General features: G+C 40.5%; 1 protein-coding gene across 9 annotated transcripts in view; it reads left to right on the top strand.

Moving 5' to 3' along the window:
* The window catches only part of ACSL6 (acyl-CoA synthetase long chain family member 6), a 111,647-nt gene that overhangs the window by 85,566 nt on the left and 12,039 nt on the right, over positions 1-14,042 (top strand). For all 9 annotated transcript variants that reach the window (XM_073355623.1, XM_073355629.1, XM_073355632.1 and 6 more), the window contains 6 exons: positions 2,370-2,447; positions 5,360-5,494; positions 6,683-6,817; positions 8,941-9,036; positions 10,134-10,206; positions 11,989-12,077. In XM_073355623.1, coding sequence (XP_073211724.1) covers positions 2,370-2,447; positions 5,360-5,494; positions 6,683-6,817; positions 8,941-9,036; positions 10,134-10,206; positions 11,989-12,077 — 606 coding nt within the window. The remainder of the gene's footprint in view (positions 1-2,369; positions 2,448-5,359; positions 5,495-6,682; positions 6,818-8,940; positions 9,037-10,133; positions 10,207-11,988; positions 12,078-14,042) is intronic.

Genomic DNA, 14,042 nt, shown 5'->3' with positions numbered 1-14,042 from the left:
AGGGATGAGGGGTGCAGGAGGGGGCTCGGGGCTGGGGGTTGAGCTGAGGGGTTCAGCGTGTGGGAGGGAGCTCCAGGCTGGAGCAGGGGGTTGGAATGCAGGAGGGGGTGCAGGTTCCAGGCAGTGCTTAGTTTCGGGGGCTCCATGGAAGCGGTGACATGTTCCTTGGCTCCTAGGGTTAGGCGCGGCTCAGTGCGGTGAGTGCTGCCTTCGCGTGCAGGCACCGCCCCCCGCAGCTCCCATTGGCTGCGTTTTACAAATGAACTGACTTTTTCTTTTATTTTTCTAAAAAGTGTTTGTCAAATGCCAAGGAAAGGCACTTCCACAGCAGCCAAGTGTTTACCCTGGAACAAGCCTGATCATATTTGCCAAATATAAAATAAAATACAGTAGTTGGTTTTGGGGAGAAAAAACAAAGATTTTCATTTTTTGAAAAATATTGCATCAAAGGCACAAAATATTTCCTTTTTAGCAAAACTGGAAAAATATGACTTTTTCTTCAGTGATGAGACTGGTTTTTCGCAGCTGTACGTATGGATAAGGAGACCAGTTTGAAGAAACACTTGCGGGTAGACTAGCAGATCGCAGTACCTTAGTTTCCTGTACACAAGAGAATATTCAGGCTGCTGTATAAAAGAACAGGTGAAAAAAAGACCCTGAAAACACTAAATTCTTATCACACCTGACCTCAGGCGGTGACAGGAAAACCTGCCCCAAAGAGAGTCAATCTCAATATTCCTTTCCATGGGAAAGCAACTAAGGCGCTTCTGTTACACGCCATTATTTTGTACCTTTTGTTGACATATACAGCAGAGTAATGGGAGTACAAAGTGGATGTGAAACGATACCATTGTGATTGAGCAAGGTTTTAAACCCCCTTTGCCCTGTGTACAAGGTGCAGCGTAATGGATAATCAAGCCATCAGTTTCTGTAATCGTTGTAATATGGCTATCCCTACACCTTGGGGAACTGTTTTATGTAGAGAAGTTTCTTTTTTGTTTTTTAGCTTTCCTTGTGTTGTATGGAATATGTGAGGCTAAGGGCCTTTGTTAAATTACAGTCCAATAAGACACAATACGAAATCTTAGCAAACCAAACAGTTTTTTTTCTTTTTATAATTTATTCAGCCTCTTTCTTCCCCCACATCTGTCTCTGGGGCACCGATAACGTAGATGCTTAAAATTGGAAGAAACACTAACCAAAACAAATTAATTTTTGCAGCTCAGTAATCCAACATATTATTCTGACTAAAATCAATAATTAACCTCTGCAAAAAATCTGGCATCTTTCAATCTAACGGCCTGAATCTGCACTTGGATCTGCACAAGTGGCCCTTGTGCTTCTGCAGAGCTCCACTAACTTCAGGGGGGATGCACATGGGCTAAAGGGGCCGTCTGTTTGAATCCAGTTGCAGGATCAGGGTTGTAATTAGGAGGAAAGAACCCATCTCTGTACACGATTAAACTTTTGATACAAATTTTCTGCTTAATAAGCCCAAATCTTCAAACCTAGACATCATGGCTAGGAGCCAGACTGTCAGCTGTGTTAAGCTCACTCCACACTGGCAGAGTGGCACAAAACAACTTTAAAGCTACCCTAATGGGACATCTTGAAGATCCCACCAAGATGGAGGAATGCTGGCCTAGTGTAAAGCTGGGGTAGCCAGCTTTATGCAATCCCCCTGCTAACCCTTGGTTCAGGGGCATGTAAGGGTCGGATGGATGAAGAAAAAGGTATTCCAGGAGCAAAAGAAAGTTCAAGATAGAACAGAAAGTATTCCACCAATCCCCAGCCAGCAGAGCAGCCCTGGGGCACCATTCAAACTTATCTCGGGGGCCATTTTGGCCCCTGGCAGTCCCAGTATTGACAGAGCTCTTCCCTACCTCGGCTGCACTGAGCCTGAGGGGAAGTGTGAATGTGTACTCCGTGCAGCTGAGCACTGTGCCGTAATAGTTAAATTCTGAATCTGGGCACTTGAAATGCCAGACACCCATTTTGAGGCAAATGCCAATTTGAGTGTGCAAATCTTTATTTGATCACCTCACTTTAAAAGCCTATGTAGGAAAATTTGTTCCTCGGTGTCAGCAACTGTCTGCAGTATGAGCTTGATAAATACACTTTTGCAGCGGGGAGAGTTCTCCATTGCTCTCTATGTACATCCTTGCACTCTTTACTACTCCTGCTAACTTAGCTTCATTGATGTTGTGGCCTAACGCTTCGCTTCGTATGCTGCTCTCTTTCTCTCTCTCTCGATAATCTTTACCCTTTTGCTCCTCTAGTGCCTTTTTCTTTTTATTATTTTATGACTCTCTTGTTGTCTTCCTGTCAGTGTTTCTTTCCTTTCTGTCTCCCATGCCCTTCACCTGCAGAAAGTGATCTTTCCGAGACAGGACGATGTGCTCATCTCCTTCCTGCCTCTGGCTCACATGTTTGAAAGAGTTATACAGGTAAGAAACCTGTCTGAACTAACTAGGCCTTGTGGGGCTCCTTGTGTTTTCTTCCAGAGTCAGTGGGCTCCTTCTTGTGAGGATGTATACATTTCCTATTTGCCTTTAGCACACATATTTGAGAAAATGGTACAGGTAAGGTCATGGGGTCAGTGGAAGTCCTCTGTTTCCACACTAAAAAATAACGAAATAAAATTGTAAACACGGCAAAATACTCCACAATATACTGGAGAGCTCAAACAGATTGTACTCCAAAATTTTCATGGGTGCAGATTCTGATCTCATTTGCACAGGTAAATCTGGGGCAACTCTAATAGAGTCTCTGGAGTGTAACTGAGATTAGAAAATGGCACGTGCAGAAATAATTATGTTTTGGAGGCAAAAGATATCTATTATTTTGGGAGGGCAGCTTTTCAAAGTATTATAGAACCAGCAATCATGGTGGTTAAAATAATATTGCACGTATTCTTTATCAACTCCACTCTTTTTATGGTGTCAGATTTGCAGAAACTGAAAAGCAGGAAAAAACCCCACAGTGGTGACACATGCAGTCTTCCTGGCAGATCAGTGTATAATGCACAATAAGTGGAAGCCATCATCTCTTGGAAATAATGACAAGTAGAAGTACTGACTCATGCCAGCCCATATAAGTGACTTCACTTTCTTTCCAAATAAGGCAGATGATAGCTGCCGGTCTGAAAATCCATGAACTAGAGATTGGATCTGGATTCAGTTCTGACTCAAATTTCCCAAAACGTAGCGGGGGCTCAGATTCTGTGGTCAGATTTGGACGTACGCCATGTTTTTTGGATCAGAATCTGAACCCAAGCTTTCCCAAAGTTTTTTGCTTTTTTTTTTGTGTTTTTGGGTGGGATTTTAGATTTGGAGTGCTGCTTTGGGCCTAACTCTAATAACAGCTAAACCAGACTTAAATTACTGTTTGCCATGTTAAGAAACCTGCAGGCTCCTGGGATTACTCTTTAAACCTCAGTATCTTGACTACTTACTTTTTTTAAGTGCTCCCTGTGCATATACAGTGACTATTTTTTCCATATGGATCTTTAATTATTTAGCCAGGAACCTGCTGCACATGTGAAGTACAGTATGTGGATAGGACAGGGTGATATTTCTTAAACCCACAAGCTTCTATTGGTTAAATTCCTATGGTTTTATAGTCAGTACCTGGAGAGTAAGTATTAACCATGTTGTTGTAGCCGTGCTGATCTCAGGATATTAAAGAGAGAAGGTAGGTGAGGTAATACCTTTGATTGAACCAACTTCTCTTGATGAGAGACAAGCTTATGCAGAGCTCTTAAATGTGGTATAGCTGCATAAATCCCATTAACTCAGTAGGAGTTATACGGCTACTCCCTCATGGCTTTGGAAATGTAAGATTTAAGATGGGGGAGGATTTTCACAGGCACATAAGAGAGTTTAGGTGGTCAACTCCCAATGACTTCCAATGGGAGTTGAGTGCCTATTCCTTATTGTCCTTTGTGTCCTGAAAATTTCCCCTCCATGCCAACAAAAATCCAGCAATTTCAGAGATAAATAAAACTGGTCACTCACTGATACCTAAATACTACAGGGCTCTGATATTAGACACTGCGTTTTTTTCAAAGCCTAAAATGTACAGGGGGAGTTAAGAATTAACTCTCCACACTTGACTCAGAATATCCTTGATTGCTAGCCAGTAATTTCATTTTAAATATGCTCTAAGGTTTTTTACAAAGGAATGCTTCTTTTCACCAAAATAAGAGTGTGCAAATAACTGTGTATATGGTATGTGACACAGACTGGGAGCTCTTATTATTTTTACCTCTTTTCTCACTACCTGAAACTCCCTTTTTCCCCCCTGAGGCCCTCATGGCTCCACACTGCACCCAGACAAGGAATCTTTTGTAGGCCAGAAGACTCAGAACTGACTTAATGCTTGCATCCCAGGGCTGAGTAGATACCTTCACAGTGCTCTCAGCCTCCGCAACAGTGGAATGCATGCCCATGTGCTGGGAATCACAGTTGGATCTCCCATTTGCCATTGGGTTAACAACAGGTACATCCTCTCCTCAAAGGAAATGCATATTGGGTTATAGGATATTCTAACAGCTGCATGAAGATAGTCTCAGTAGGCATAAAAAGACATGAAGGAACCTCTGTTAATCACAAAAGGGCTAGCATAGAGATTTCATGAGGAATTATACATTAAAGACTAAATGTTTTCCTAGTCCCCAGCATCAAAGGTGAGTCTAAAGAAAATGGTGTCCAACAGAACATGGAATCACAGGCTGGTCAACCTAACATTCACCTCAATCTTGCCAGAATCCAGTAGAACCCCACAGCCATACAAAGAGCTGTCTGTGAAGTATGCTCCACTGAAAGACAGTTTGTCCCCAATCTGATGCAGTGGTCCTGGAGTGATCATGTAAGAGAACTGTGCAATCTGATTACATGACAACCTAGTAAAGAGATTTAATTGTGGAGTCAGAAAAGTTGCATAATGAGTCATATGGTAAAAATAAAAAAGCAGAAATTGGGAACTTAGGGTGGGAATTTCAAAAGTGGCTTAAAAGCTCAAGCCCCATTGAGTGCAATGGGACTTTGGGTTCCTAGGTTATTCAAGTGCTTTTGAAAATCGCACCTTTCAGCTTTGATTCCTTTTTCTCCCACAAATTGTGCTAAATTTTGTTTTCTAAACATGAATGCTAAGTAAAGAATCTATGATCAAGGTTCATACAAAATCAGTGTGTTTCTACCCAATTTACTATGTGGTTTAGTTGTTTTTTAAAAAAACCATTAGCCACAATTGTAAATAAAATTTCAGGAATGCGACTTTAAAACAGGGATGGGGTGCTTTGCCACAGTGATTAAATGCAAGGAAATAAGTATTCCGTTTCTCCCCCCGCCCATCACAGTCTATCATATATTGCCATGGGGGGCGAATTGGATTCTTTCAAGGAGATATCCGTCTCTTATCGGATGATATGAAAACATTGCGTCCAACCGTTTTCCCTGTTGTACCTCGATTATTAAATAGAATGTATGATAAGGTAAGTTTCATTTATTCTGTTTGTAGTAATAAAGTCAATAATTGTCTAGTAGTTAACTTAGAGACTTCCCTTAGGTTTGGCCTTTTCCCCTAACTCTCGTACACTTTTTGCCTCACTGCAAATACATTAGACCAGATCCTAGCTGGTGTAAATCTTCATAGCCTTTCTGAAGTCAATGGAGTTATGTCAGCTTATACCAGTTGAGGACCTGGCCCATTGTGTTTTAAAGTGAAATTCTGTGCATGTAGGTCCTGTTCCTGCTCCCACTACAGTCAATGGTGACATTCCCGGTGATTTCACTGGTACAGGATCTGAGCCCCAGAGTAGCACGTATCAAACTTGGATGTGCTAATGCTTTCTCTACTTTTGAGCCTGTGCTGGAGCTTGGTCCTCACTCGCTGCTGGCAGTGACAGGAGAGATATAATGAGCATTCTTAAAAGGGCTTAAATATTTCATGGTCTAGGCTAGCTTTGTGGCTAAAAATCCTTCATACTAAGAGACGGTCATCTGAGAACTCCATGGAAGGTATTTAAGAGGATAGCATATTTTGTAGCCATGTTCAATATGTGTAGAGTTTTTATCCTAAAAGTAAGAGATGGATCTAAAGGCACAAACTACTGATTTAAGCTTTCTGCAAGTTCAGGTCTGTTTGGATCTGCAGTTCTGGTTCCTCATTATCAAGATGGATATGAGGGGGTACTGATATGGAGATCCGGTTCTGGTTGCTCTCTGATAAAACATAAAGATAAAACATAAAGGCCATCATCACCTCAACAAATAACAATATGTGTGCTTGGTGCCAAATATTCTCATTCAAGTTGCTCAACCCTAGAACTGTATCATAGTTTCACCTAATGGTTGCATATAATAGAAATCATAAAGAAACACTGATCATATAAATGTAGTCAATGCCTCTATTCTCTTGATTTCTCCCCTCTTTTGTCTAAGGGAAAAGTAAGTATATTTCAGAATAGATTGCAACAAAACATAATTTGTACACCTACAACTGCAGTGTAGTAGTCTTAATGATACAGCTGGCATAACGGTAACTTCATTGACATCAGTAGAGTGGTGTCTGCTTTGCCCAGTGGTAAATCTGATTCTGTGACTGTTATCATAAAGATATTAATACACCCTGTTTTCTTTCTTAGCTGTGTAATCTTTCATGCCATCCTGCATTCTCTTAGATCTTTAGCCAAGCAAATACTCCATTGAAACGTTGGCTTCTGGAATTTGCTGCAGAACGTAAAAAGGCTGAAGTCCAAAGTGGAATCATTAGAAATGACAGTTTATGGGATAAACTATTTTTTAATAAAATCCAGGTAAGAACTTGGGAAAAGTGACTGTATAGCTGTTGCTCAAGAAAATAGATGGAATGAAAAATTGCAGTTTTCTACTAGTAGTTTAAAATCAGTGAAGTCAGCTTGGCTGATTTAGAAACAGTGGAATTGAAAAAAAGGAACCTAGAGAGGAGAGAGCACCATTTTTGTTTCTCTTTTAATAGAGGCATTTGTTTACTCTGCTTATTTTTGCTATTCACTTTGGGTATTTGGGTGCAATCCATCCCTATGCGGAGGGTCAGCACAAGGTGTAGGCATCACTGAAGTATTGCTTAAGCGCTGTTTTATGGCCTTAAGGGGTGCATAACATGAAATCTAAGATGGTGAAGAGGCAGCAGAACACCTCGCTTTTTCATGTAAAATCTCAGGAATCTGAGCACATTTTTATGTATTTTTAGGTATCGGCATAAGGGCCTCTGCTCCACAGAAATTAAGTCAGCAGAGAATTTCACCCAGAAGTTTAGCTTTATATTGAAATTCAATATATACTTCATATATCTAAATGCCCTAGGTGGGCCACTATAAAACAATGAATAAAATACTGGGCATGAAAGAAGGAATGGCACAAAAATGAGGTTAACAAACTTATTTTCTTTGGGGCTTCCTGCCTCCTTAATCATCCAGCCTCTCTCAGGTTTACAGGGTCTTGCTCCTGTGAATTCGGTCTATTAATGAGATAGAATTGTGTTTTTTCCATTGAACCCCAGCAGCAAGTACTATATGTATTTGTGGCAATACTCTGGCTCCTCACCAGCCAAGCTGAAATAAAAGAAAGGTGGAGGGGAAGTTAAAAAGAGAAAGGGGGCGGGGGGAAGTATTTTTGCTGAAGACATTTAGGCCTGTTCCAAAGTCCACTGAAAGGTTCCCATTGATTTCAGTAGCTTTTGGATTAGGGCCTTAGTCAGTACATATCCCAAACCATTTTTTCCCCTAAGAAAAAGCATACAAGGCCATAAAGGAAAGCCTGTGCATTTAACATGCAATTGAACAAGAGGGAAAGGAAAACAGAATATCTGAGGGCCTGTTGGGTGCAATCTGAACAGTCCTGCTATTTGCCACAGGGTCCCACAGTAAAGCATTCCTAGGTCAGCTAAATCACTGATATGCTGTATCACTCCAGCAAGCTCTGGTTTAATTAATTTTCTTAATTGGATGACTTATCCCATGACATGTCACTTTATGTTTAGCCAGCGAAACTGATCGCTCCTTTCATTTGTGAACTGCTCACCCACAGTCTGCAAAGATAAGAGTTCAAATGATGCAGATGAGGCATTTGTCCTTCACAGATGTAAGGCAAATCAGGCTCCGCATTGATTCGGGATCTGTGACCGTGACCTTCTAACCTCAAAGTCTAAAAATTACAAGAAATTCTTTGTCTTCCTTTTTTTGACTTACAGCATAGCTGAAAAGTGACAAAGGGGTTGATGTGATATCATCTACACTACACATACTTGAAGGACATCAACATTAAAAAGCAGTCAGAATTGTTTGGGTTGTTCAGGGAGGAATTACCAAAACAATGGGATGAAAATGAGCAAAAAAAGAATGGAGGCAGTACATTAGGGTGGGGTTTTGTTGTTTTTTTTTTTTGGTCCTAACCATGAAGTCATATAGAGCCAGATGGATTCATGCCTGCCTCAGCACAGAAGGATGGACTAGATGACTTCTTGAGGTCCCTTCCAGCCCTACATTTCTATGATTCTATGCAGGCACACCCTTGCATCTGTGCCAGGCAGTGTTGACTTCGAAGGGGCTCTATTTGGGCAGAAAGGTCTGCCATTGCAGAGTCAATTGCAGGACTGGAATCTAAGACTGTAATAATCTTGAGGAAAACTATGGAATCCCCATTCTTTATATGAACAGCAATGAGCCAAAGCACATGGACTTTTTGTTCTGTTTGTACAATGTTTAGTACAATGGGTTCCTGGTCCATGATGTGGCTCCTAGGCACTATGGTGGTGATTATAATATTCCGTGTCAGAAGGGTTGTTTCTTTTGGGGTACTTCCATTTATATGCAGTTAGTGCTTTTTCTTTCAATATTTGACTGAAGGTGTATGCTCATATGGGAGGCTAAGAGTTTTATTTTCTCTTATTATCTAACAGGCAAGCCTTGGTGGGTGTGTTAGGATGATTATAACGGGAGCTGCCCCTGCTTCTCCAACTGTTCTGGGGTTCCTTCGGGCAGCACTTGGATGTCAGGTACACTTCACCTATGCAGTTATTCAGACGCACTGTTGTACTAGCTCTTCAAGTTGTTAAGAAATCAAGGGAAACGTATATTTAAAATAACATTTACCAACACAAACCACAATAGAAATTGTATTTTTCTGATGGTCAAAGATATAAATAGTAAGAATGGGCTCCAACCACATAGGTCAGACACGGCTCCAAACTCTCCCAAAGTTGAGAGGAGTTTGGATCCAGGACTTTCGGTTCTTTATAGCGAGAGACAGCCAGTGACAAAGTTCGGATCTGGAAGCAAATTCAGGAATATTTGGATCTAAGGTTTGCATCCATATCTAGAGGGGGGGGAAAGATCAGCGGCAATAAGATGGTGGAACTTGTCAATTTTCAAAAGTCACACTGATTAAGAACTAGCATAATACTTTGGAGATGCCTATTTCCTAGGGCACTGAAAACCAGACACATACTGATGGGACCTGTCTAGTGTCCTGGGAAGATGGTGTGGGCCAAACCACTTACTGCAGAATCCAAGGAGTCTGAGAACACATAGCTTGCCTGGTACTAGAATTCTGCTCAGGTGGTTAGCAAAGCAAGTGGCCTTTAGAAGGAAGTGGCAAACAAGCCCTACCCTTCTCAGATGCCTGAAGCTTGCCAGAAAAAAGTTTCCAAAAAGACAGTCTTCAAAACTGTATTTCATATTAGTGCAAAGAATCTGGTTTCTCTCACAGAGGTACATACTACTTTATTCAAGCAACTGCTATCAGTACAACTGTCCTCTCTTCCCACTATTTTCAGATTCTTACAGTGATGTTCATTCAGAATAATTCCTAACAATGTTTCCCATACAATGAAGACCAGAGCAACTTTCCTTGTCAGTCCGTACACTGTATATAGTGTAGTTGTAGCCACGTCGCTCCCAGGATATTAGAGTGACAGGTGGGAGAGGAGGTAATATCTAAATATTACCTCACCCAGCTTGTCTCTCTAATCAACATACTGCATTGTGGTTCACATTCACAGCATTGTGCAACAAGAAGGAAACTGAACAATGTTCAAATCATATGTAAGTATTAATCTGTCAACAGACTCAAAGCTATATATCTCTTTGTCAGATTTATGAAGGTTACGGTCAAACAGAGTGCACAGCAGGATGTACCTTTACCACTCCAGGTGACTGGACTTCAGGTAAAAATGACGGTCTCTCCAAAGAAAGGACAGAATTGTTAGTGCAGGGGTTCTCAGACTTTTGTACAGATGACCCCTTACACATAGCAAGCCTCTGAGTGTGACCCCCCTCTTATAAATTAAAAACACTTTTTTATATATTTAACACCATTATAAATGCTGGAGGCAAAGCGGGGTTTGGGGTGGGGGCTGACAACTTGTGACCCCCCCATATAATAACCTTGCAACCCTCTGAGAGGTCCTGACCACCAGTTTGAGAACCCCTGTGTTAGTGTATTTGGAACACTTTTAGGGGGCTGTAATACCTATAGGATACTATTCAACACTTTATCATTGTGCTGAGTAATTTGGGTGAATTCAGTATTTATGAAAGTGAGGTATTAATAGCACTAGCCAAAGAAAGGTAGAATTTGATCAGATGCTCTGCAAGTTTTGCTAGAGAGATCTAGAACTATGCCTTGGTCTTGATCTGCAAAAATCCCCTGTCCTTTCCACTTCGGGCCTGCCTTGGGCAGAGACTACTAGTGCTATTGAATTGTGTTTGTTAGATGTAATACTGGAACAAAGATTAGGCTAACAAATTCATATTCACTTGTCACCAAAATCAGGCTTTGAGCACAGATCCAATGCCAGATAATGGGGGGGAAAAAGAGGATGCTTAGAGGTTTACGGTTAGTCTGGTTTAAGGATTCTAGGCTATTACACTTTCAAACCTTTGGGATCTTATGATGGTTAATATAATCAGATGAAAACTTCAATCAGCACCCAGCATGTAGTCAGTGTTCAGCAAATCTTAAATAATAAGAGTACTGCAGTATTAATTATTAATATTTATAGAATGGCTTTGGAACAGGTATGATCAAATTCATTCAAATGAATACCTGCACAACAATTGGACATAGTTTATTAGTCCCATTAATAATCTAAAAACCTCCCTTTTCAACACTAATTTTCTGTGATTGGAGTAGAGCACACAATATGATTTCCAGTACAGATTGCTGTATATCAGCTTGTTTTCTACACAGCAGAAAAGGCCAATTACCTGTTATGAGATGTATAAATTTTTCCAGTTATACTTTCACTATGTTTGTCTCACACTGTCTTCATTTTGGTGCCCTACCCAGCACATAATTACTGAACACACATTCACAAATATATATTAAGGACTGGAGCCTCACTTTGTTAAATCTGCTGGTCCTAAGCAGACTTAAACCTGGGCAGATCTGTGAAGGAGTCCCCTATTGTGGACAAAACCCTGGGTGGCAGAGAACCAGTGTACCTTGCCCTTCAGAGTGACCATTCTTTGGGGTGGGCCAGAACACCTTTGTGCTCCTATGATCTTTGTCTACCAGAACATTCCATTTTGGTCATTGACAGCTAGCATAATTTAGAGTAGCTTAAGCCGTTATAGTTTACTTTGGAGAAATTGGAAAAAGGTTGAATTTAAAGCCATTGTAACTCAAAGCCTTTGACTTTTCTAGATGATGCACAAAACAGAACTTTGGGCTCTGTTATTAACAAGTTACTCTGAGTTAAGTCTTTAAAAGAGGGGTTGATTTAATTTCCTGTTGGTCAGAGGAAGATGGTAAGGCAAAAGGGTCCTGTATTGTTACACTGAAAAATAGGAATCCTATCCAGACAGGTTAAAGGATTCTGCACACAGACACATATGCTTCAAGAACACTGAACTTCAGGAAGTTCAGCTAGAAATGGGTGATGTGCTAATAATAATCTAATGAGTGCCATTTTTAGAAAGAAATGACAAATAACTTTAATTTGCAGGTCACGTAGGAGCTCCTCTGCCCTGCAATTTAATCAAACTGATGGATGTGGAAGAGATGAATTATTTTGCTTTGAAAGGAGAAGGAGAGGTATCATCTCAAACATTATATACAGCTCCTCGGTAGTTAATTCTTTGAGGCAGGCTGTCATAAAAAATCTGTGAGCCATTTGTTACTACTTGTATCTGAGAATCCTTTTTAAGTGCCCCTTGTCATAGATGTGTTCTATACTCCAGTTGAGAAATGAAAGGAAAAAAGCAGAACAGATGAACCGGTCCGGCAGCAGTAGAGCATCATAATGTTAATTACAAATACAAGGGTATTACAGAACCTCCAGCAAGTGCTACAGCTAATTATTTTTGAAGGGGCTGAGGGTTTCACACAGGCAGACCCTTACACTCACACAGAATCCCATTGACTCCAATGGGATCCCATAGAGGCATAAGGGTTCACCTAAGTGGAGCCCTTCACAAGATTAGGGCCTCGTTATATAAGGATCAACTCATCCAGTCCTCATGCATCCCTAGTACAGTGAAAACTTTTATTGAAATAAACAATGAAGTCAATAGGACTTTCCTCTGAGTAAGAACAGCATTAGGATTGTAAGACTTGGCTCTACATGTTTAAGGTCCCAATTCAGCAAAGCATTTAACCTCATGCTTCACTTTAAGTATGTGTTTAAGTCCCATTAAAGTTAAGCATATGCTTATGTAGTTTGCAGAATAGGGATGGCTTGTTGAATCAAGGCCTAGGTTCTGGTCCTGGTAGATACTGACTGCTATCCTGTCCCACTGAGGGCTTTCAGCAGCTTGCAATAGGCACGCAGGACTTTGTGGGATCAAGCTTAGTTATTTTTATACTGCACTGGAACTAATTTATGTACTTTTTAACATAACTATTTTTCTTTTTTCCATTTATATTTTCAAATTCAATGAAAGGCCATTGATTCACAGAATAAAATCAAAGCTGAGGATTATATTTAAATTTTCCTTTTAATGTCAATGGTTGTCAGCCCATTTCATAACCTATAATATCACGCAGGCTACGTTAAAGAGAAATAGTGTAATTTCATATTATCCCAGAGTTCTGCATTTCTAGTTTTCCTTCAGCAACAAAATCCCAGCACACTGCAATTTACTGGCGAGTGCTTAATACCATAGAATGGGGATCTGGTAGCATGGATCCTTGCACCCTTGCAGAGTCCCACTGATTTGTAGTAGGACTCTTTGCAGTCATATGCAGTTGTCCTAGTGGATCCCAACGCAGGACTGAGGCCTAAATTAGCAGCTGAAGTCTCACAAAGAATAAACCCGTTAATACTTTTAATGCTCATGAAAACTCTTCAGCTAATGAGGACTCCTTAGGCTCCAGAGGTAAAGGGTTCATATTTTAGGACAAGTCCTAAGTTCTGTTCCCAATGCCCCATATGTACAGTTTAGCTCACAAACTTGGTGGGTGAAATCCCATCCCCACTGAAGTGAATGGTAATACTCCCATTGACTTCAGTGGGGCCAAGATTTCATCCAGCATCTGGATGTACAGTGTGCAGTGATATGATTCACCACAGAGTACTCTATACTCCCTAATTATGTTCACAGCTTACCCTGAAAGCTTTGACACTTTATTCTTGCTAGTGCATTTAGGTTTTAACTAGAGGTGATCAAAATGTTCACAACAACATTCAAAATGTTCAAAATCTAAGAGTTTTCCTATTTCACTGTAAATGCAAAATATGGACCAATTTTTAGTGCAAAATATCAGCACTAAAGCTAGGTTTCAGAGTAACAGCCGTGTTAGTCTGTATTCGCAAAAAGAAAAGGAGTACTTGTGGCACCTTAGAGACTAACCAATTTATCTGAGCATGAGCTTTCGTGAGCTGCAGCGAAAGCTCATGCTCAAATAAATTGGTTAGTCTCTAAGGTGCCACAAGTACTCCTTTTCTTTTAGCACTAAAGCTAGTTCATTTTTAGTAACAATGATCACATTTTTCAGCAAAATTGTTGTCTTTGTAAAAAATATGAGGAAGGTTGTGATATCACATGCATTTGCAGTCAG

This window comes from Lepidochelys kempii, chromosome 8 (genome assembly GCF_965140265.1).
Source record: "Lepidochelys kempii isolate rLepKem1 chromosome 8, rLepKem1.hap2, whole genome shotgun sequence".
NCBI lineage: Eukaryota > Metazoa > Chordata > Testudines > Cheloniidae > Lepidochelys > Lepidochelys kempii.
The sequence above is the reverse complement of the archived record's forward strand: the minus strand, read 5'-3'. Positions and strand labels throughout refer to the sequence as shown.